The 24,538-nt window shown below is 33.7% G+C and overlaps 2 protein-coding genes and 1 long non-coding RNA gene across 5 annotated transcripts in view; 1 reads left to right on the top strand and 2 right to left on the bottom strand.

Annotated features, from left to right (window-relative positions):
- Positions 1-24,538, bottom strand: part of LOC120337787 (uncharacterized) — a 90,975-nt gene that overhangs the window by 15,873 nt on the left and 50,564 nt on the right. The gene's annotated exons all lie outside the window — the stretch shown is intronic.
- On the top strand, positions 7,971-17,496 carry LOC144428137 (G-protein coupled receptor GRL101-like). 3 transcript variants are annotated; one of them, XM_078116859.1, is made up of 10 exons: positions 7,971-8,171; positions 8,318-8,499; positions 9,156-9,257; positions 9,326-9,547; positions 9,630-9,775; positions 10,034-10,177; positions 10,524-11,782; positions 15,382-15,420; positions 16,518-16,662; positions 17,299-17,496. In XM_078116859.1, exons 1-7 carry the CDS (start codon positions 8,094-8,096, stop codon positions 10,589-10,591), a joined length of 942 nt encoding a protein of 313 aa, XP_077972985.1. In that variant the 5' UTR covers positions 7,971-8,093; the 3' UTR covers positions 10,592-11,782; positions 15,382-15,420; positions 16,518-16,662; positions 17,299-17,496. The 3 variants fall into 3 exon arrangements, with proteins under 3 accessions (XP_077972985.1, XP_077972987.1, XP_077972986.1); XM_078116861.1 differs by lacking the exons at positions 9,326-9,547; positions 15,382-15,420; positions 16,518-16,662; positions 17,299-17,496 and having other exon boundaries at positions 10,524-10,662; XM_078116860.1 differs by lacking the exons at positions 7,971-8,171; positions 15,382-15,420; positions 16,518-16,662; positions 17,299-17,496 and having other exon boundaries at positions 8,361-8,687; positions 10,524-10,662.
- LOC144428138 (uncharacterized) lies at positions 12,289-13,776 on the bottom strand. Its single transcript, XR_013478131.1, has 3 exons — positions 13,214-13,776; positions 12,802-12,915; positions 12,289-12,426 (listed from the first exon to the last, which is right to left on the bottom strand). It is a non-coding gene; the product is annotated as an uncharacterized LOC144428138 (long non-coding RNA).

Raw genomic sequence — 24,538 nt, 5'->3', positions numbered from 1 at the left:
TGTGTTTCAGATCCATTTTGTCGAAGTGATGAAACACTTTGCCAATTTCCATTTTTTTATTGCCAAAAGATTAATTTTTGCACTCAAGGGATTCTTTGTACGTGAGTGAATTACTAATTATGGAAATATCGTATAATTTTGAACAACCAATCATGTGGGTCTTAGACTCATCGTAATACGCAAGTATAGCAATGTATGTGTATAATAATTCAGAGCAGAAATTTGGTGCCTCACAATAGTCTACAATTATCTTTTCTTGCTCACATTTGTAAGAAAGCATGAGATCCCAATCTGGGTTTGCCACTTAATATTCTATGAACAACCGTTTTACTCATAAACTTATATTTATTGTTGTATATTTAAAACATTGTGTCGATACTTTTGCATCTTGGTCAACTGTCTAATAAATACGATTGTAAAGTGATGCTTCCATATTCTACCCTCATTGCATCCAATTGTCTACAATCATTTTGTTCGACTCAAAGTGGACAAATGGTTCACTTGGGTAAATTCTTGTTGCTGTTGGGGTTGGTTGATTCTGTTGCGGTTGTTTTTATAAATCGTATTATCTCAACTAATGAACCTATCGACCTAAAATTTACACTTCTTCTATAACTTTCATTCAATTTCAAACTATTTCCGAGATCTCTGGGATACGATATTTCACCTCTAATTCAACTGTTTGATTTATATTGAAGTGGAACAGTTTTTATTCCGCCACGAATAACCGTCTCCAAATTGTTTTACCAAGCGGGGTACCGGAAACAAAGTACGACCCTAGAGTCCACATATTTGATCAATGCTTCCTTGTTTTAAGTAACAATCACCCATATCCTTCCGAGCCTAACTTTAATCGAAAACGACAAGAGGGAGATATGCTATGTTCTGGTATGGACGCTCGACGAATGAATCGAAAGTGTCCACTACCGGCGGAATTTATATGTGATTCGTATTCACATTGTTCGGGAGGTAATTCGTTATTTAAATTTGTTTTTGAATAAACTGAGAAACTGTTGTTTTATAAACTCATGCTTTAGTATCAGAATTTTGTTTAACAGATTTTTCGTTTATTTACGATTACCATACATTGGTTTTATTCAGAATGATTAAATCATTTAAAATGTATTATTTTCAAATCGAGCATGTTTATTGGATGGTAGCATTTAGATCCTGGAATATGTTTGACTATTATACAAGCATTTCTTAAACTTGACTTAGTTCTTAGAAAATGGCAGTAAAAGCTGTAATATATAAGATGATTAACAACTTACTTTATTAGATCAAAAGTAGCAACAACCTCTATGTTGGGTATTTATCTTTCGCCCATCAACTATTGTTGGCAGTATAATTTTGATATTATCTCAATTTCTCACAAACTGATGTTTTAGATTATTTCCAAAACTATATGACTTGTAGCCAACTCGGAGGCATTCTTTGGCAAACTAAGGAAGCGTTTCCAAAATTCAAAAATATCAAGAGTTTTTTTGTTTTTTGTCGTTTTAAAAAGTTTGTAATGATACAATATTTCAGTATATGTTTCTATTGCCTCTTTATTTCCGTTATTACAGGAGTCGATGAATGCTTTTGCGATGGAAATGAACCCATTCTAAATAGAAGTAAGTTCATTTGTAAATAAAAGTAAAATAAAATACAAACAATCAGAACAGATATACACATATATTTTAATAAGTAAAGTCTTGTAGAACAAAAAATGAACGGAATGTTTTCTCAAATGGATTTACTGGTATTTCATTTAGTTACTTTCATTTTTAAAATATAAAAAAAGATACAAAGAATAAAATATAAATATTATTTTGTCACATATCTCAACGATATTTTTAAAAAAACGATTTTCGTTAATAATATGTCGATTTTACCTATATTAATTCTTATTGTATTACAAAGTTGAATTGGAGAGTTGGATAAAAAGTGGCACAGTCTCTTACTGTTTCTGAAACTTGAAGTATTTTGCTAAAATGAGGAACATAAAAAAAATGTTTAACTGTTTAACTGATTCAGAAGAGTGTAAAAGTTTCTAAAGAAAATTTCATTTAAACGTCTAACCTCATTTTCTAAATTTGTTGAATTTAATATGGATAAGTAATTTATAAACTGCCCACAAAGCACATACTGTATATAATTATCATCAATTGAAAGGATTTTTCAAAATTAAGCAACTAACAAAATAATATAATAACTCGCAGTCTTTCATGAAGAAGAGTGCTTTCGCTGTTTCCAATCTAAAGAAATAATTCCTTACGGAAAACTGTGTGACGGTATCATAGACTGTCAAGATTTATCAGACGAATGTTTATGCAAACGAAAAGGTGTCATAGACATCTGCAAACACGTTGTTTGGGGTGAGATTTCTTTCTGCGATTACTTGATTTTTGGAAACAATTTATCCTAGAAAAAGACTAAGAATTTTGCTTTTGAATAAAGGGCAACAAGATGGTACACCGTACTTCTCATGTAATGCCACGGAGGCAAACACTAGCACAAAAGTATGCGATAAAATGTAAGTAGGTCACATCATATTTTGAAAGTATGGAATAGGAGTTAGAATATGAAGACCTCGGTAAGTTGCTTCAATACAAATCTAACTTTTTTATTTGGAATTGATTTTGAGCTCAATCTACATCTAAAACGACCATAATTTATGGAATGTTTTATCAGGCTGTACGCTAACATTACCCTTTTACCCTTCTAAAATATCTATTTGTGTATTCAATTTGAATAAAATTTAACATAATTATATTTCAGACAAGACTGCATGGGAGCAATTGACGAAAAATTTTGTCCAGACACAAGTTGTCCGGGTAACGCGAATTTTATCATATCTATTACTATTTTTATGCAAAATTTACTTCAGAAATACTGTCGAAAATATTTTTATTTGTTTTCTATTATTTGGTCTATCATAGTTAATCAGATATTTTGCAATAGATTTGGATTTCTCACTCTTTCAAATATTTTACGATAATTCAAATCTCGGTCTTACAGCACTAAGGCTAATTTCATGACCTTAGAGGTTGTGAATATAGGACATTTTAATTTCCATATGTTATCATTACACAGATGACTCGTGGGATCAGACAGCAGACAAATGTAACTGCCTTTGTGGATCACTAAACCGTAACCGTATGTTTCACAATTTTATAGAATATATATAATCATTGAAGATTATAGTAATTAATATGGAATGAAACAACAATTACAATATACAACTTAAGTTTCAATTAATATTTCAAACCAATTGGGAGCGAAAAATGTGTCAGATAGTTTTTTTTTAATTCAATAAGATGTACAATATTTACAATTTGTCAATCACGTGTTGCCTCAAAATATTCACTGAATAAGCTCACCATTAAAAATTTACATTTGTTTTATATCAACCGTGAGGCTCAGTTCACGACCATAATTTCAAGTCTTCCAATGGTCTCTACTTTAGTTCTTTATTTTTTGTTGTTTATGGAATTTAGCTTCTAAATCGGTCTGTTCGATTCCAGAAAAAAATACATATTTTTGTTAACATCTGTACTATATCTTGCTGCTAAAAAATTCAGTTCATCATTAAATTAGCCCAATTCTTAATTTGAGAAATATAGCAAATTTATCGGAAAGAAAATAGTTGATGTGATAATAAAAACAGTAGATAATGATAGATATTCTAGATAGAGAAAATTACGCCTTTTGTCATTTGACCAGGAAACATTGAAAAAATTTGTGTAATTTACCATTAAAAAATTCTGGAATGTTTGTGAACTTTCTTTGCAAACAAACCTGTCAAACTTTCATTATCTCTGATGGTCATATATATTTCTCAACATTTTTGTTGTTTGTACATACTGACTAAAATTCTATAATTTAAAACCTTTCAGAACCAATTGCAACAAAGTGCGATGGAATTATAGAATGCAGAGAGTTTTACCGCGAGGAATGTCTCGATTGCCAGATGATACCCGAATTCTGCAAACACTATTTATTTGGAGGGTATTATCAATGTTCAAGCGGATCGAGAATTCCATCCTTGAAGATATGTGACGGAATAGCTGATTGCGAAGTAGGAGAAGAAGAAATCAAATGTCCACGAAGGTAAAGTATTTCTAAATTGCTTTCTGGCGTATGTCACAAACATATATGTATTGAAGAATTAATAACTATTTTCGCATCGTATGACGTTTCATGCGAGGACGACCAATCTCATCAATGTACTCGCGGCAACGTTTTGTTTATCATTTCACGAGTTCTGCTTATTAGTAACATCAAATTAAATTTAAAATAAAATTAAATATCGAGCGTGTGAAGTGAAATTAGCACCTAGTAATTGAGTCTAGTTTTGAACATTAATTTTATGAATTTAAAGTTAGCAATTTGAGTTTAATCAACCGAACATGATAATATTTTTTTCAAATATGGTATTTTTTTTCCACCTGAGATGGTCTGATGTACTTAGCACACTATAATATACCACAAATTGAATATAGATACGGGAGTTTCGAATTGGAAGACCTAAAATCATACCAAAAATAATAATAAAACGACTATTAATGAATAAAAATAGAATTAATAATAATAAAAGTTTGGTGAGATGTATACTTCTCACACTGATTAATGAGATCAGAACAAGTAGATTGATTTCAACTTGTCATTCTTCCGTCCACGAAACTCTCTTTGATAAAAAAAAGTTTTCACATTTTATTTTTTTTATTTTCAAAGATTTAATTGCGAAGGGAATAACCCAATAAACGTACCTGACCACAAAGTCTGCAACCTTCATAAAGTATGTGAGACTAATTTATGTTTGTGTTAATAATACGATAATTGCAAATATTTTGTTTTGTTTTATCGGCGACTTTAAAAACATCATCAAGTCTCAAAGACGATAATTACACTTTCAACCTTGTGATGGAAAATTTTTTTGCTAACAAATTACGTCGATATCTGAGTCCTTATCAACCAAATCGTTTTGTCCGTCGCGTAGCTTAAATCTATAGTTAGCATCGCTCTGAGACGTCTCATTGTCGACCATTTCAAATTCACAATTAGGTTTGGGTTGAAAACAGAGATACGAATTGCTTAACATCAAAATCTATTGTTTGATCCCTCATTCTGAGCAATAAATTTACCAAGTATCAAGTACACGGAGTAGTGAAACTTGGACTCATTGTGATGTAACCTACACTCTCGCGAATAGAACGATCAGTACCAATCGGGTACATCAGTGTTTTTTATGCGCGAACCAATCAGTAGTGAGTGCCTTCGTTAGTGATTGCTCAAACGTGATTTTAATTCTTGATTCGCACGAAAAAACACGAGGTTATAGAGTTGGATCGCTTCCATATTCCGAGCTTCTGACATTAACTGTAATAAATTGCACAACTTACACCTATAACATGTGGTACTTACAATTCCGAATAATGTTATCAAAAATATTTATTGGAAAAACGAAATGCTTTTATTTTCATATGTTGGCTATTACAGGACTGTGAAGATTCTAGCGATGAAATGAACTGCACTGAAACAACTCACTTTTACTGCAATGACACAGAAGATGTTAAATTCATCTCTAAAAATGAGGTTTGATTGCATTTTGACTCTTAAATATTATATTACAAACTGAGGTATGCTTTTCACATACCTCAGATTAGCTCTGAAATCTAAATGAGATATTTTCAAAACAGGAATTTGCAGGAATTTTAGAGAAAACATGTGTTCCCAAACTGTGGGAGTAGCAACAATATTATCCCTTTTGAATATTCTCTCAACTATAAAATCAATATATATATTAGTGCGCTGATGGATGGTTAATAACTTGTTATTGACAAAGTTACTAACCATCCATCAGCGCACTAATATATATATTTATTTTCCAGTTCGCGATTCCAGCAGATAAAATGTATCAGGCCATTAAAACAATGAATAGCTAGGGAGGAAGAGTTCCTCGAATTGGTAGTAAATGAAAAAATATTTTGACACGACACAATTTCTTGCAGTATGGGATTTGACCAAGCAGACAATAAACCCAAACTTAGTAAAAGGGCAAACGTTGGATGCAGAAACGATTATTCTGTAATATCCTAAATGTCCTGACATTCGTTGATTCGTAATTCATTTGAAATCGAAATCGTTAACGGTATTTTAGTAAGGAATATAGGTGTCGGATCGCTTGATCCCGATAGAGTTATATACATTTGGCGTTATGCCCAAGTTGTTTTGATCTTCACATACTGATAGAGACGTGACAACTAAAATAGTATTGCTTTACCAATATATAAATTTTTACAGATATGTGACGGGAGTCAAGATTGTAAAAGTGGTAGAGACGAATGTCTTCCTGAATGCATTGTCAGTGCATTTTCAGACACAAATTCAATGATCAAGAATACGTTAGTGCTTGCCATTGTATTGGTGACAAGTTAGTGTATATTATATATATAAAACCTAATTGTACGAACCAAACCATACAGGTTATTTCTTGATTACTTAATGTATGTATATGGTAAAGCCTAGAATTATTTAAAACGCAGAATTATTTAAAACGTAATAATCTTTGTAATGTCTATCGAACGAAGCGTGGTTCCGCACATACATGAATCAGTTCAAAAGTATTTCCGTTCGAAGTATCTGGGGCAATCAGCCAAAGTAAGTTATCAATCATGTCCGATTTGTGAATTTGCATTTGCAAAATAGCTATTTTCAAATATAAGCTGAGAACATTGCAAATTCCTGCGACGTTTTGCATCAATTTATTATCTGTCGACCGTACTCTTCAATTAGAATCGATTCTGAACTGTACGTCGACATTCTTTGTCATACATAGTGTTAAGTTAAGGCCTGTAAAATATGGAAGATAAATAAATATTTTCATGAATGTCTAGAATAAGATAATAAATAGGTGTGAATACAACTTGCCCAATGTTTTGTCTGAAATAATTTATAAACTTCCTCAAGAATGCATCTATATATAGGCGTCAGTACATTTGCATCCGCATACATTTGCACCCTCAAACATGTTAAACGCACCAATAGTCATGATCGCGAATAACCATGTTTCAGACAAACTTTAATTACCAACTATAAATATATATTCGAAATGAAGACGGATTACCAGTTCTAAGTAGCCCTTATCCTTGATGAGGGTCGCTACGTTTTCACTGTCCTTGCGAGTTACAATCCTTTCCTAGTTTCATCGGTCATTTTTTTTTCGATGAAATAACGCAAACGTAGTCGAATTTGCGGTGGTTAGCAGACGATGGGGAAGGAAACTGGTTGTACATAAATTAATCAAGTCAGTGTTAAATCAATTGTACAAAACAAGAGATAGGTGATTCAAGAAAGAAAATAGATAAGAGAAAAATCAAAATTAATCGGGTTTGCAGTGAGTTCGTCTTCATTACTATTTATAACTTTAGGATGTCACTATTTCGGCGCAAATGGCAATATAACCTCTTTTCCAGTCACGAATATCCGTGGGTGCAAATGTTCATGGGTGCAATTGTAAGCGGATGTAAATGTACGCGGGTAAAAAAGTACGTGGGTGCAAATGTAAGCGTGTGTAAAAGTACCTGGGTGCAAATGTACGCTTGTGCAAATGTACGCGTGTGTAAAAGTACCTGGGTGAAAATGTACGCGGGTGCAAATGTACCGGGTGCATATGTCCGTGGGTGCAAATGTACATTTGTTCAAATACCCGTGGGTGCGAAAGTTCATGGGTGCAAATGTCTTTGGGCGAAAATGTACGTGGGTGCAAATGCACGTGGGTGGAAATGTTCATGAGTGCAAATATTCATGGGTGCGAATGTCCATGAGAGCAAATGTTCATAGGTGCAATCTGTATGTGGGTGCAAAAATCTGCGGGTGCAAATGTATTGATGTAATTGTTCATGGGTGCAAATGTCCGTGGGTGCAAAAATATTTAGATGCAATTGACCTGAGTGCAAATGTACATAGGTTCAAAGATAATGGAACCCTATATATCAATCTATCGTTTAACATAACTTTGCCAGTTATTAAATACTTTTTTGTCAGGTACCGTCACATTGGCAGGAAATGCGTTCGTGATTATTTTCTCTATAATCAAGTTATTCAAGATGAAGAAAGATAAAAAGAATGCTATGATCAACAAAATCTTGATTTGGAATCTGTCAGCGTCTGATTTTCTCGTTGGGGTAGATCAACTTAAATATTTTAGTTAAATATTTGAACCATTTTAAAATCTATAATCTGTCAGCGTCTGATTTACTCGTTGGGGTAGATCAACTTGAATATTTTAGTTAAATATTTGAACATTTTTAAAACATATGATTTTACTCAGGTATACACAATGACCATATGCGTAAAGAGTGTAACAATGCAGGGTGAGTACTGCAAAGAAGATGTAGAATGGAGAAGTGGAATTACCTGTTCTGCTATTGGAGCTTTGCTTATGATTGGAACAGAGTCTTCAGTTTTTACTCTGACGATCATTACAGGATTTAGAGTATATACTCTTCTGAGGTGAATGACAGAGTAAAATTGATTATATTATTGCTGTGCGTTTATATGAATATATATTTCAGACCATTTGTTGAAGTTAGACTCAGAACAATTCGTCATATTATCGTATTGTCATGGACTCTTGCTATTGCAATTGCCGTGATTCCGTTGTTGCCAGTTACTGAAGACTACTTTGTGGACAATGTATGGTATGACAAAATTTTCTGTTAAATATTGTAAGAACAAATATAAAATGTTCTCTGTCATATATGTAATATATATTTGTTACTCTATTAGTCTATTAATAGAATTATTTGTTTGTCATTTCCTTATGGGTCGGCATTTCTTAAATGTAGATTTTTTCTTTCCGTCGGAACATCAGTTTCTAATGAAAGTGTACAGTTTTTGTCCACCCTGATAAGCTATTTGTTTGAATTTTTATCGTTGTTACTGTTATTCTATAATAGACTTTACAAGAATTAGCATTCATTAAGAATCTTAACTTTTTTGTAAATTACCATGTAAAAAAGGGTTTTTCAAACTTAGGCTACTTAGTCGGTATTCCACAAAATTGTTCTTACTGAGATCCAAATCAATGTCGACCAAGCGTTACAGAAGGCGATCTAGGGATGTTGTGCCAATATTTTCTGACAATGACAAATAATTTACAATTTCAGGTTGAGTCAAAATCCATTTTTTTCAATAATCAACAAAAACGAAATAAGGGGAATAAATCAATGGATTTCAACAATACAAACTGAAAATAATGATACATTGAAGTAAGACAATTTTTTAACTGATATAGGCATTTAGAAATATTATGTTTAACTTTTCGTTTTTTTAACAGATTAAGTGACTCATGGTCAGCATTGGAAACTATGCTCAAAAGACTAAATCCTAAATTCAATATTGACCGAAAGTTTGGATATTACTCAACTCATACCGTTTGTCTCCCGACACTATTTCCGAATCCAATAAAGGATATGGCATGGGGTTATTCACTAATCCTTCTCATCATCAATTTCTTGGCCTTTTTTGTGATTTCAGTCGGATATTTTGTGATATATAAGTAAGAACAACAAATTGGTTACGGGGTTTCCAAAGTGTGTTCATCGGATAAAAAAAGTGTAAAATTTTTATTTTACCGACAGGAATTCAACTCGAGAAAATAAAGCATTGACCAACCAACAGTTAAAGAAAAGGGCAAAATCCATGCAGAAAAAAGTTACCGTGATCATCATAACAGATTTATTGTGTTGGATGCCAATTTGTATCATGGGATTTCTACAAGTTGCTGGTAATTCTATGTCGAGAAAACTCAATTGTGGCCATGTACTGTGAGGAAATATAGCTTAATAGCATTACCCATTTATATAAAAATTATGGTTATACGTATGAATAGAAAAATAAATTAGGTTATGTATAAAGTTTTCAAAGCGAGGCATAGCCTTAAATTTACTTTGATGATTGCAATGACAATTGTAATATATATTACAAATTATCTATCCGCAAGAACATTATGAATAATGTTTTAATCATTTATTTTTCCATGAAGGCATAGATATACCAAACGACGCTTATCTTCCTGTTGGGCTGATGATCATACCAATCAACAGTATGATAAATCCTATGTTGTATTACGCTCTTCCCACACCTATCAAATATATTTTGGCTTGGTTCAGAAAAAGGGTTCATGCAAGTAAGTATGCAAAATTTGTAATAACCCGAAGTAAGTAATCGTAAATGATTTTTGAAATTACCGGTTTCACAGTTATAAACTATGTTTCGAAATATTTTTATTTTCTGGGGAGACTTTAGGGAAAGACGAATAGGCCACCGGTGCTGCGTTAGACCTTCTGGAGCATATATTTGAGTATCGCTTCATTGTTAAACATGGCAATTTATTCTTGCTATTTCCCAAATTACTTCATACCAATGTTTAACCCTAGCTTCATTTATTACAGTTTGATGTATTGTAAAATGATGATAATAAATATATTTACTTTACCTAAATGTTCATTATTCGACGTATCATTGTGCTTCAGAACACGAACATGCAGCCGAAACCCCACAAAAGAAAATTGACAAAAATGGAAAACAACTTGAAAACTGAACAAGTATAATGATGCATCCTGGCGAAAGAGCACTTCTAAATAGATTTAAAAACTCGGACAACCTTGTAACATAGGCTACAAATAAAAAGTGAAATTGACAATTTTAATCTTCGAACATGCAATATTTAGCGACACAGTTTTGGTATTGAAATTTTGTTACTTCAGTAGTATGTGTACCAGGTTAGGGTTAGGCCATATTTTTTTCGGATTTCCTCATTTTAGTTCTACAGTATTACGCGTTTAGGTACTGACTGTGTTAGCCAAGTGAATATGTCCATAGGTTGCCGTCCTTCTACCCAACTTGATGTAAAGTAGGCGAACAAAATCAGTTATCTCCATTTTGGTACACATACTTCTGAAGCACCGAAATTTTTCTTGTTAGGATACTGTTCAAAATTTGAGGAGTAAAGTTCAAATGTTATTGAATTTCGACTTTTGTGGACAAATACTCTCTATCGTTTGAAAATACAAAGCAACATACTAATATTTGATATTTGTCAGTAATTTCATTATAGATATCAGGGAAAGTTGAAAATGTTCAGCAATTAATCGATGAAATCTCATTTTGCCGAACAAAACGTAGAATTCTTTCCAATTCTAAATAGATGAAAGTTTGCTTTGAATGTTTCTATATTAACTCAATATTATTTAGTTTATATTATTCAGTTTGACCAAATGTAAATTTTTTTCGTTATATAATTATTTTCGTTATTATGTCGTCATCTAAATTTCGAAAACATTTGCACGATGAAACCAGGGATTGCGGCCATGGTTCAATAAAAACACTTGCAATCAGAATCTGTCTTTCAGAGAAGTGTACAACATTCAACGAAAGTTTGACTATGGGATTAAATTGCAGTTTAATTTGCGTTGTTATTTTGTTGTTGAGTTCTATTTTGCCATGTGTCTCCTGTTTTTATTTGATATGTCATAGTTACTTCTATCGCAACCTTCTATTTCAAAATTAGAGAACTGATTCAGGTTTTCAGCTTTCTTTCCGAGTTAATTCGATATAATTTATCTTTTTTTGACTTAGTGTTTGATGTTATGAATCATGTTGGATTACGAGTCCTAAAGTTTAAAACTATTATGGTAAAATATTGTGAAATCATCAATAGCAGCATCTAAATTAGCGTCGGCGATCACCCAATGGAATAATCACAAAACCAATTACAGAAGCAAGACATCTCGTAACTCAATTTCAATTTCGCGGCCTCTTTTCACGATTGTCTGTGTTGAAATTTTTACCCCATCGAGAAGAACCTCATTTGTTAGTGTTCACTTAGATCTTCGCTGTCGAATATTTAAACGTAACAACAAATTCTTGATCTATCAATTTTAATATTTTACTGTCGGCGAGTTATGTGTTACCGTTACCACGCATAAAAGGTTGACAACCACTACTGCTATTGACCATTGATTTTAAAACTACTACAATATGACATGTAGAAATATAAAACTTTTCGACATTTTCCAGTTTATTCTACAATCCGCTTGTGCCATTTCCGATGACAATTCGCGGTTAGTTGTCGAGCAAACTGGCGACAAAGTTTTAAAAGGACCAATGCATGGCAAACTTCGAATTTGTCCATATGTCGGATTGGTAATGCTTATTATATTGCGCTTTTACAATTTCTTGAAAATTTTGTAAATCATCGTTGACGTGTTTCTACGGCCTAACACTACCAATATTTTACTGCCCAGAAATCGTGACACATTCCTCATTTCAATCAATACCAAGTTTTCTGTCAAGTGTCTTTGTGTTTTTCTTCACATTTTGCAACAATGTATTGTGTTTCTTTAAAAATATCTTCTAATTGTAAATACTGAGGAACTGTAAAATAAAATAAAGTGTACATTAGAGCATATTTTAAATGTTTAAAAGTTAATCGAGTCGTAGATGATACAGATCATCAAATTCGCATACGTATTCAGCAAACCCAAGTTAAGATCGAGTTTCAATCACACTCACAGTATGCCTTCTGATTTCTAGTAATTAATTGAAGGTGGATATATTATGATATATAACTTTTATTTCATTGATTTTCAATTTTTTCCTGAGCTCATTCGGGCCGATTGCATTACTTATAAATTACCTGATTTAAAAAAAAGCGCCACCACACGGATTTCTACAACAGTCGTTTCCGCCAGAAAGGTGCTCATTCAGCGGTAAATTACTCGTACTAAGTGGTATGTACATTTATGTTACCTGTGTATGCCGATCCACCAATTACACCAAGTAACAGTAATATGTTGATCATCATCAGTATAACAGAAATATTACGATATCTTCTCGCAACGTCCCGCACTTCACCGATCTCGTCTGAAAATATTTTCACGCTTATTTTGGAAGATTTTTATGATTAAAAGAAAAGAAATAAAAAAAACGTTGAGCCTAACTTCAAAAACTAATTATATTACCATAACTGAATTTATTGACAAAATAAGCTATTCGTGTTTAAATAATTATAAGATAGATGGAGCTTAGCATATTGATAAGCTATTTCAAGGGTTTTATCAATATGGTATGGCGCAATCGAGAAGGAAAACTCATCAGGATTTATGTTAAAATACAAATATTTATTTTATGTATATCGATAGAAAATATGTATTGTACCTACCTTTCAAATAGGCTTGATAGGTGGAGTGGTCGGTAGCATGGGACATCACACTTTCTTTATCTGCCAAACTGCGTTCTTCAACTTGTGTTTCAGCATCATATTTGCCGATGTTGGGACAAGGAAATTTACAAACACCCAACCGGCAGTAGCGGATTTTTTTCAGTGGTGTCGTCCTCTTTGTGCATGTTAGTAGATGAAAAGTCTGGAGATTGAGGTTTGAATCCTTCCACTGTAAGCTCTTCCGCCAGAAATGACGTCAGAGATGATTGTTGTACTGGAAAATCCTCTCGATTTCGCTGCAATTAAGCAATTTTCTTCATAATGATGTCTTCTGAAACCCTGCTGTCAAGTTCCGTTTTGCTTTCGTCATCTAAAAAATTGTCATTGATTTCGTTGATAACTTCTGCAAATTCAGCTTTCCTGCTCTTTTTTTAATGACGTCACTGTTTTATCTAACCACTGGAGAAACTTTTTCTTCAAATATTTTATTCTCGGATAGAAGAAAGTCACGTTAAGTTTTTTTAAAAAAAAACCTAATACCGATGTTTGATCCGCAATATCGTCAGTAGAAGAGTCACCACTTTCTTAATTTGTTTCTCCGAGTGTGCTACTTTTCCCCTGTACAAAAGAATTGATATTAGACAAAATAACTTGGTCACTCTGATCTGTTCCATTGACGTTATGAAACGTTTTTTCAGTCGTAATTTCTGAAATTGAATCGTCCTTCAAATGATCTCCAATCTCAAGCATATCAATACTTCGATTTGCCTGTAATAGTCGATAATTCATTTCTGGAAGGTACCTTAAAGTTGGGATTTGAACCGCCATTGAACCTACAGCATTTACATCAATTGACATAGAGCTTTTCTCGTTTTCAAGACGTTTTAAGATTGACATTCTATGGTATTTTACACGCATTTCGTGTACTTCTGACAGATCATCTTCAGGCATAGATAGTTCATGTCGCGTCGAAATTTCCCTACCTTTCAAATCTGTACTCAACTTGTTGGATATTTTGTTCACTACAGCACAATCTGATGAACTTATTTTCCCGAATGTACCTGGTCCATCATCTAGAATTCTTACTAAATTTCGGCAACCAGTTTTTACCATTTGTCCTGCAGTGCAATTGTTCTCAAGATCTTCGACGCCACGACAACAAATGTTATCCGCACGACAAGGTCCATCTTTTTTGTTGAACTTTCCAAATAATTTGAATACATTGCAAAAAAGTTAAAATACAATTGTGATGTCATAATCACATTAAAATTATGCTGCGAGACGCGTTTCAATACCCAACCAATTTTATTTGTAAATACCCAGGTAATTTTCGATGTTCACATTGTTTGTCAATTACAATTAGCAGAACGCGACAGCTCACATGCCTCCATACAAACAGCATTTTAAGGGTTTCCAAATTATAGTTTGCCTTACTTGAAAACGTGTGGTTATTGGACACGTAGTGGACATAACGATCGTTCAATGTTATGTTGGTCTTTTTGTTGTTGTTCTTTGACACTTTTTGGACATCTGATGGAAAATCTAAAAAACCGCTTTTTTCTTTCATTGCTGGACCGATTGATTCAAAATTTTTACTGGTTAAAGATGAAATGTTTCTCCAGAAGGCTATTACTTTTATTTATTTCAAATATTTCTGTTCGCTCTGTGAGATTTGTTTTTGTTTGCTATGACGTCACTGAATGTTCTGCGGACGCATAGCCGACACTCCTCTTCTTTTTGATAACGTGCCATCGAACGTCGATGGTTCGTAACGAAGTCCTTACGGTACTTTGCTAAGATTTTTTTCCTTACGGTGATCGACGGTACGGTAAACCGTACTGTACTGCGAACAGAGGTGTCCATATATTTGGGCGTAGCTCTCTTGTTTACACACTGTTTGATCGTGACCAATAAACGTTTGACTTAACTCGCGTTTGCATCAAGTTTTATAAGTTTTCTTCGATCTTGGTGCCAAAAGTGTTTCATTATCACTGCAAATCCAAACCCAATAACTCACAAACATTCTCTTTGCTTCCTAAAAATTATGTCTTGTGATTTTTTGGGTGATTTCTGATTCCCTCACTAATAAAAGTAGACCATTGTGACTTGACAATAAAAAATAAACAATCTCAAATTTTACTAACTCAAACTTCCACTTTTATTTATAGATGTTCTGGAACAACTGAGAAAAAGTGTCAAAGCAAAAGGTGAACTATTTATCTCGTTTTAAATTGATCTCATTTAGAGCCTGTTTTCAATATATTTTATTAAGAAATCGAATCGTGAAAATGTTATGAATTTACTATCACAAATGAAGAGCATATGGCGTATAGAAGTTCAAATATCAGAAATTTCACAATTCCTGTGTGTAATCTGCAATATCGACGATGGTTTATTATGGCTCTAACATTGCAACGCGGAAATTCCATTTTTATGGAAGACGGTGATTTTTGAATAATGACTTCATTAATCCTTAGCCTTCGCGTAACTAATTATTGAATATTGTATCTAAATAATTATTAAAAATGATGAAAATATGTAAAATTCTCATCGCTCTTGAATATAGCATATTCGTAGACCTAAGATCTGAAGCCCGAGCCCACCCGACCCGAAATTCGGGCCGAGTCGGGCCTGAAATGTCAATCATCACGTTCGGGTCGGGCCGGGCTTCTCTATCGTTGACTTTTTTTTAAATAAATACACGTTTATTAATAATATATAATAAAACTATGTGTGGATACTCATCAACACGACACATACAGAACTAAACTCTTGCAACGACAATCAAAAAAACTCCTAAATAAAATATGAAATTTCGGGTTTTCTTCGGGCTCGGGCATTGCAAATCCAGTAAATTAGTCGGGCTCGGGCTGAGTCGGGTTTAATACTCACGGGCCTGGATCGGGCCAGGCTGAAATTTTTGGGCCCGATCTTACCTCTAGAATAGTGTATGGTTTTCTTATTTATCTCGAGAGAAAGAGGAAAGCCGACAATACAGCTCATTCATCAGCTGTGGATCTACTACTTCTCGTCCTGTTACCATATCATGTGGGATGTGGGATTAGTCAACAAGTTATTCGTTTTTGATACATGGACTTGTAGGAGGAAGTCGTACCGGTGCGTAAGCCACCAAACGATGCCAAAAGCCCCGCACTCTTCTTGCAATGAATCGTCCCCACGTAATTTGAATTAGTGATGCAACGACATGTTCCTTCTCCTAGCACGTTGCACCCATCGCTATGACAAATAATATCAATAAAAGAAACATCTACATATTATGGTTCTTTATTCGTCTTTTAAACAGAATTCAAAGGCTGGTACCAAGCAAGCAACGGCTTTTACTACAAATTATTCAATGATCGAGTCAATAACGCAACAGCAAAATCTAACTGCCAGAAACAAGGATCGGATCTGGCATCTGCGGGCTTTAGAAACCCTACCGTCCTCAGGTGATTGGAGTATTTAAACTTGAATATTTTCTAAATATTAAGTGGGGTTACGAAAGTCTATTTAGGTTAATTTGCTCTATGTCTTTGCGCAAGTGAATCGGTATTTTCTGGAGCCAAAAGGTATTTTCAAATTCATTTTTTCGTTAGATTTATGGGAGATAAGATTTATGGTCAGTGCCGTGCCCTAGTGGCCAAAGCTTAGGTGCACAGTCTGTGTCCCACGGGCAAGATGTGGCCCACAAAAACAAATTGTTCAGCCCGCGGTGAGGTGCCAATATTCAATGCTGTGCTGCCCGCGAAACAAATTTAATTTAGATCAATCAGGTGAGAGTAATTCCAATCTCTTTGCGTTGCATGATCTTTGTGTCTACGAAGTTACAATTCCCTAACTAACAGCTAGCTTGTTCATAAAATCAAACACCTCATTACTTAAAATTGCATTAATTCATGTGTTGTACCAAGTTGCAAAAGTAGGATGTTAGATTATTATGCTACTATTAGTTTGGGTTACGTCTAAAATATCTTCTTCAGCTTGCTCTATATCTCTGCGCCAGTGGATCCGTATATGCGTATGAAGGATGAAATAGCCGAAATAATCAAATGAACTATGTAAATTTGTTGTTTTTTATGTTGCAGTGAATTGATGTCATTGATCACAGCTGGCAACGAGCACACTTGGGTTGGTTTAAGCAAACATGAAGGTAAATTCATCTGGGCTGATGGCGAAGTTTCAACTGAAGATAACACGGATGGTATGCAGAACAGCCAAGTAATTCGGGAGGTGATGAAGATTGTGTACATTTTTGGCCTCATATAAGGCAGTTGAACGATGTATCGTGCAACAGAGACTTGAAGTATATATGCGAGGCAGGTGCTTGAAAATAATTGATTCTGTTGTTATAAATCTCGTGATTGGTTGCACACAACTGTTAAAAAAAGAACTAGCGGGCACTTTCATTTACAAATAAAAATTAAAGTGTCAAAAAAATTTATTTTGTTCTGATCCACCACAAACAATAATGTGATAATCTGTATCTGCTTGGTACTGAAACTGTTGACAGGTTTAGCTATTTGATCTTGTTCTATTACAGTAGTTTTCACTCGTTTTAAGCTGCGCCCCATTTTAAGAATTTGTCAAGTTTCGCGCCCCACCTCAAACATAACTAGCTAACAATATGCTTCAAATAGCTTATAGTAGGGCAAATGTGTGTATTATTTAAAAAACACGTTGAAAATACGTTAATGGAACGTAAATATCCGAAATAAAAAAATATAATCGTCTAAAATAAGGCGGGCAAGATCAAATCTAACCAATAGTTTTCACTGAATCACTGCTTTATTAGCGCATCTCATGCGCATTTCATCTGCGTGGTGAGGTGATCGATTCGACTTTATCGTTATTGCTATATTATTTGGACCAGGGATGACCAATCCATTTTGTGCGCATGACGGGCTCTCGTGGAGATAGTTGTGGAATTTTTTTACAACTACATAAAAAATTTAGATTTTTTTAAAATCTATTCAAAAAATCCAAACTATCAATTGTTAAAATTGTATTACTTGTCATTAAAACACTTCTTTAAAATATTTTCGGGTTACTTTGAATATTAAAAAAGGTTAGTTCTTCAGTTGAAATTTATTTTAATTGCGACCTTTAAAAAAAAGACGTTGGAATCCCGATTTAGACATAAGTTCTTTTTGAAGTTGAATAAAACCTAGAGTACGAATGTTTGTTAGAGAACTCATCGCCAGGTCACCACAATTCAACGGCTTTAATCTTAATAAAGATAATATCGTTGGAAAATGAAAAAAACACAAATTTTTGATTTTTACTCCCTAACACTTCTTTGTAATACTACAGTAAATACCACTTCATCTTAAAAACATTTATTTCGTGGTAATATTTCAATATTTGCCGTTTCGTCTCAATTATTATATCATTTAAAATCGACGTTTACAAATTGTGTATTTTTTCTGAAAGCATCAAGACATCAAATTTGTAATTTGTGATATATTTGTCAATATCCAATGTTTCTTTTTTATAAGAATTACACATGTTATGAATTATTATAGAAGCATTTGAATATATGAATATGAATCAAATGAAATTTATAATTTGTGATATATCTGTCAATATCCAATGTTTCTTTGTATAGGAATTACACATTTAATGAATTAACATAGAACATCCCCTTTTAAATAAAATAAAACGTCAAATATCAGTTTCCATATAACTCCGGAAAAATTGAAAAAAATAATAATAATAAAATGAATACATTTCTTGTGACTTCTTTCCTTATTATTAAAATTTGAAATAGTTTGGTTCTGTAATTCCAGATAAAAATAATAAGTTTTTTCGATAAATGTGTTCGATATTTCATATTCAAAAATATTTTTTCAGATTCGAAGTAGTAATATATTCGGTTTTGGTCATCCCTGGTACGGATATTCAAAATTTCGACTCCGCCTTCACAACGATGGTCGAAACCTTTTTCAAATTCTCTTCTCGCAAAGGTATTACATTGGTATACTACATTTCATATTATTCAACTTCTACGAATTGTCAGCGACGTAAAAATGAACGCAATCTTCATCCATTCCATAGCCGTTGCGTTCTCCTGTGTTCCATTCAGTATTTTCTTTAGTTAAATGTATACAATCATCAGCCCTAATAAATGTTCCATCGTGACCAAAGTCATCTAGACCAACTCAGGTATCATATTTACCTGGCTTTATCATTGGAAGTAATTCACTGCAATATAAACAAAAGCTATGGTCAAATATCTGAACACGAAAGCCAAAATGAAGTAGCACCGATATCTAATCTATTACAGTAGGCTACCGGTATAGTCTTTCCGACCTCGACTGGCCGTCAGATCGCTGAGGTGCAATCACAGAGCCACCACACGGTGCGCAATTTTTACATAATGACGTTACCATGCAAAACTTCAGAGTGAAGAACGAATCCCTTCTAACGACAAAGGCAATCTTCAACCATGGTGCATATAAGTTACAAGTCAGTGCAGTAAATATGCATTCTCCAACTGAAGCACATCTCAGTCGCGCCCACATAAAGATCTTACCTAAGCTAAGGCCGTAAGAGCACAATCAAGCCTCCTTTACGAACTTAGCTTCGGTTAGGTCGGCACAACGTTTCCCTTTTTAGTTTCCTTGTAGCCTTCTTTAGCTTAGGTTCGGATCATATGAAGATACCGAATAAGATGAAAAGAAGTCAATTATATACTTCACATAGAACCATGATTAAGCTGATGTTATGTCTCTGGCGTCTGGTTTGGACGGAGAAGTTATTGTAATCAAGGCAAGAATTACCAACGTCACATTATTTTTCTTGGCTGCGTAAGTCAATGAGCTATGAATTGTTCTACGCAGAGATTGCATTGATAGAACGCCAGACTAGTATGTACCGTTATTCTTTCATTAGGTCGTTGGAAGGCCACATTTCCGATGACATCCACTTGCGCGTTCCCACGACAGAAACAGACGAGTATAAGGGAATTGCCGTATCTTATTTACAAAGCCCCTGCCACGAATGCAATAATGCAAGATTTGAGTAAAAACAACCGCCATTGTTTAAATTAGTAATTCTCCATTCGGGGTTAGGGTTAGGAAGGATTTGAAAATATGAATTTCCTATTTCGAAATGCTAGAGGTATGCAACTGCTTATTTATTGTTTATTAATGTCTTTCCACACGCAGTTTGCAATTTGAGAACTACGTATGATATTTTATAAAGTAATATTTGGAATTAATGAAATAAAATTATTACACATACCGGTAACTGTAGAGTTTTATTAAATATTTTTAGAAAAAAAAATCGATGAGAAGCAATTTCTGTGGTAATCTCTGATATTTGAATCTTGGCGAATGAATTTTACTTGTCTAATTTCTCTAAAGTTTTGTGTATTTTGAAAAAACCTTCACAAAAATAGAATTTGGATTTTATTAAATTATATGACCAAATTTGCTTGTAAAGTATTTTTTTTAAATCTGAAAATTGAGTTATATTTTTAGGAGAAAATAAACGAGAAGAGAAGAGAGACTTGAAGATTACAAAATGAGAGAATATATAATACACTAACACATCGTTTTAAATAAAAAAAATATTTGTAATTTTATGGGAACCTGCTTGAAAATGAACTAACATTGTATAGTATGAGCATAGCTTCACTGTTCCACTGATAATGACATATTTCGCACAAGGATATATCATTCTAATCAAAATAAGATAAAATTTACCTACGTTTCATCATCTCATATAAATTTATTTTCAGCTTTCTAAAACACTGGTAGTCCATTATTTAATCAAAAGAAATGCGACATTGTCAATTATACGGTTATGCATCACTGAACCAGATGAAAGTATAGCAAGTCTAACCCGTGAGTATGTAATCAAAATCTGTTGAAATTTCAATTTACTTTAACATAATGAGGTACAATATATTGCAATTATAGACCAAGGAAATCAATGTTATTTATTTTGTTGAATGCAATTTAAAGTTGATTTGTCTTTTCTAATTGCATTTCTTTAATAAATAACATTTATTATTTTTCCGGTAAATCTGCGACAAGTTTATATTTTATTTATATTGAGTATAAGCTCAGCTTTGTCGTGACCATGTCAAATGGAATTTTCTATGAATTATACCCTTAAAATTTTATATAGACACGATTCGTATTTTTCCGGCAAATAAGACCTGATCAATTATTAGCAATAAAAAGTGTTTTTATTTTTATTTTACCGCCCAATATTGGGGAAAAAAACTGTATTGCTTCGTTCCAACTTTCGTCATGTTAAGCACCAAATCGCGCTCATAATTTTATATGGCAAAATATGTTAGAGCCAGACCCACGTTTATGTCAAAGAATCGTAGCCACAGAATTATCTATTTCATCCAATTAAAAAAGTGTTGTCTTATCTGCTGCCAATTTTCGCTGAACGGGCCAAACCGTAATGCTTCTAAATTTTGAAATAACGATAAAGAACATAAACAAAATAAGTGACGCTTCATCGCAATAGGGAGTAACCTCATTGCAGGAGTCATGTTGGAAATTATTACATATAGTAAAATAAAATTCAGGGCGATTCTATGTAAGACTGTAAGCAAACCCAGCAATTTAAGTCCGCAGTGCTATCGAATGTATTGGACCATGCTATAGCCGTACGTAGGCCTACTTTGCTACTGGAATTATTTATTCATTTTCAATATTTTACAGGCATACCAACACTGTTTATGATAAATGTCTACATACAGTTCCAATTGAGGGAGAGTACGGTCGGCTCGAAATAAATATTTTCTACTTTAAGTACTTGACTATTTGCAATTTACAGTGTTTAAAGATTAAATTTTTCGTTAGAAGGCTATTGTTTTTATTTATTTCAATAGTTTTTGTGACTTCCATGGGATTCACTTATTTGTGTGCCATTTCGTTATCAAAATTAAAAAATAGCTTTCCTTGTTGGGGTTTCTTTTTCGCGTAAGTTGATATCTGATGGTCAGCTGCGGACGGTACCGGTATACAATGAAACGACTGTTAATATTGTCTTGATTATATTGTTGTAATTATAGAATCTTCTTTTAGAAACTTATAAAAATATGCATATCATCTCCATTTAAAATATTCTGAGACTTCAAATCATGAATAATATGTCTTCATTTTTATTTCAGGTGTCGTGGATGAAATTTGAGCAAAGCTAGAAGAAACCAAAATGAATGAAGGAACTAGAAGAATTCAAGAGGCTTGAGAGATGTCGGCAGTTTCACGTGCGAATGCCGTTTTATTTTATCGTTGCAAAGGGCTTGATTGATCTCAGAAATTCGTGGTTGCTAAACTAGCTTCACACTCATTTTATAGGTCATAGTACTTTCTACGTTTACGCCAAATTACACATTTAAACAATCACTCACTTCAATTTGTTAATTTCTAACATTTTTTTATTAAAAACCGCAACGTCATGTGCAGATCAAAATGCTTTATTTTTATACCCTCTTTGTGACAACATTGGTGGTCACCCACTATAAAAAGATTAAAGATTACCTGCAAACCAAAACTACGGGTCAATTATCACTCTTCCAATTATGACATCACACTGATATAACTTACCACGAACCCGCGCTTTTTCTTGTCCGTTGTTTTGTGGAGCAGCAATAATATAATTATTGATTCCAAATAAAAATGGCAGAAAAACGATGAAAAACCCACCATTTTCATAATGAATGGGGGTGGATATATTTTTACCACCATGATAACTGCCTGCACGTGTCTCATTTTTGGGGCGATTGTAGCGACGGCAAAGCGAAAATGTATTTCACGTCTTGTCACGAAATCTACCCACTCACTATCCACTGGTCAGCGCAGTACGGGCAGAACAGCTCGCGATTCAAATCATACAGCAATACTATTTTACGAGACCATTGTTTCGTTCAACCTATCTTTGTGAATCAACATTTTTGACATAAACTCAGAATAGGATGGGAATCACATATTTATCCCGGGGGAGAAGATAGCCCATAAGACGGCTTAATCATATAGCGAACCAGGGCCTCTCGTCCGGTTACCATTTCATGTCGGGTATGGGATTAGCTAAGTATTTGTTTTCGTAAGCATGAACTTAATGGCGAAGGAAGCCATCCCAACTGCGGTAAGGGGTCCAGCAATCCTCTCGCACATAACTATCCTCACATGGAATTCTAACCTGTGAACCTAACGCTTAGCACACTAACGATGGCCACACAGCCGCGATTTTTTAGAAGTGTACATTGAATTGGTAGCCCGCGGCTCAAGCTGTAACCAGAAAGTAGCCCTCGGCTTCGAAAAGGTTGGTGATACTTGCACTAGACAAATGCGACGCTACATCACGTTAGGTAAAGGAACTGAAACCTATGGGTAGGAGTATATTCACTTTGCTAACACTGACAGTCCCCGAATTCGTGATAAATTGAAATAAGGAAAATCGGAATAAAATTTGACCTATCCCTAACCTGCTGGTAAACACACTACGGGAATACCAAATTATATAAATATTCTACTCATATATACGAGAAACACTTTAACTTAAAATAAACGTCATGCAATAAATAAAACCAAGAACAAGTTGTTTTCCGAACCGGTCCAATGTTTTGAAACGTTTCTTCAAAGTTCCGATTTTTTGCCGAAACGGCAACGTCTATCAAAGATATTATTATTTTGCGGTACTTCCGCAGCGTTTGTACCAGGTTAGGGTTATACATATTTGTTTTGTTGTGTGTTACGAGATTGCATGCACTAAATTTTTGTTTTATTTACTTTCTTATAAACTTTATAAGAAAGTGAACGTACCAGTTTGTTATGTTTACTTAGTAATGGCATTATACTTTTGCCAAAATCTCGTCGTGAAATAATGTCTCAAAAACACTATAGCGAAAATATGTCAAATTATTAGATACTTAACAGATACGTATAACATATTTTGCTCAATTTTGTATCATTATTTCCGTCATTTCAACTGTCTTATTAACACGGGAATTGCGTGCATTGTTATATCAACTTTCGATTTGAATTTCTACCACTAGATACAGATATGAATGGAAGGAACCCGCAACATGCATAGTCTAGTTGAGAATTTATCATCATCGTAACAATCTTGAAAAGAATAAGATGAGTAGAGGTGAAGGAGGAACATGTATGTAGAATGGTTGTTTGTTACACAAATAGAAAATTGATAATAACGAGATTTTTATTCCTGTGGAATATCAAACTCTAGTATATATATATAGTAAATATGCATGTGTTGTCAGAAAAGCATCTCGCGTATATTTGTTCGTGCAGAGCAGTTTGTTTATTTGCGTATTACTTACAATACACAATAAAATTCGGA

Source organism: Styela clava, chromosome 10 (assembly GCF_964204865.1).
Source record: "Styela clava chromosome 10, kaStyClav1.hap1.2, whole genome shotgun sequence".
NCBI classification, from domain to species: Eukaryota; Metazoa; Chordata; class Ascidiacea; order Stolidobranchia; family Styelidae; genus Styela; species Styela clava.
This window is presented reverse-complemented; position numbering and strand designations above follow the sequence as displayed.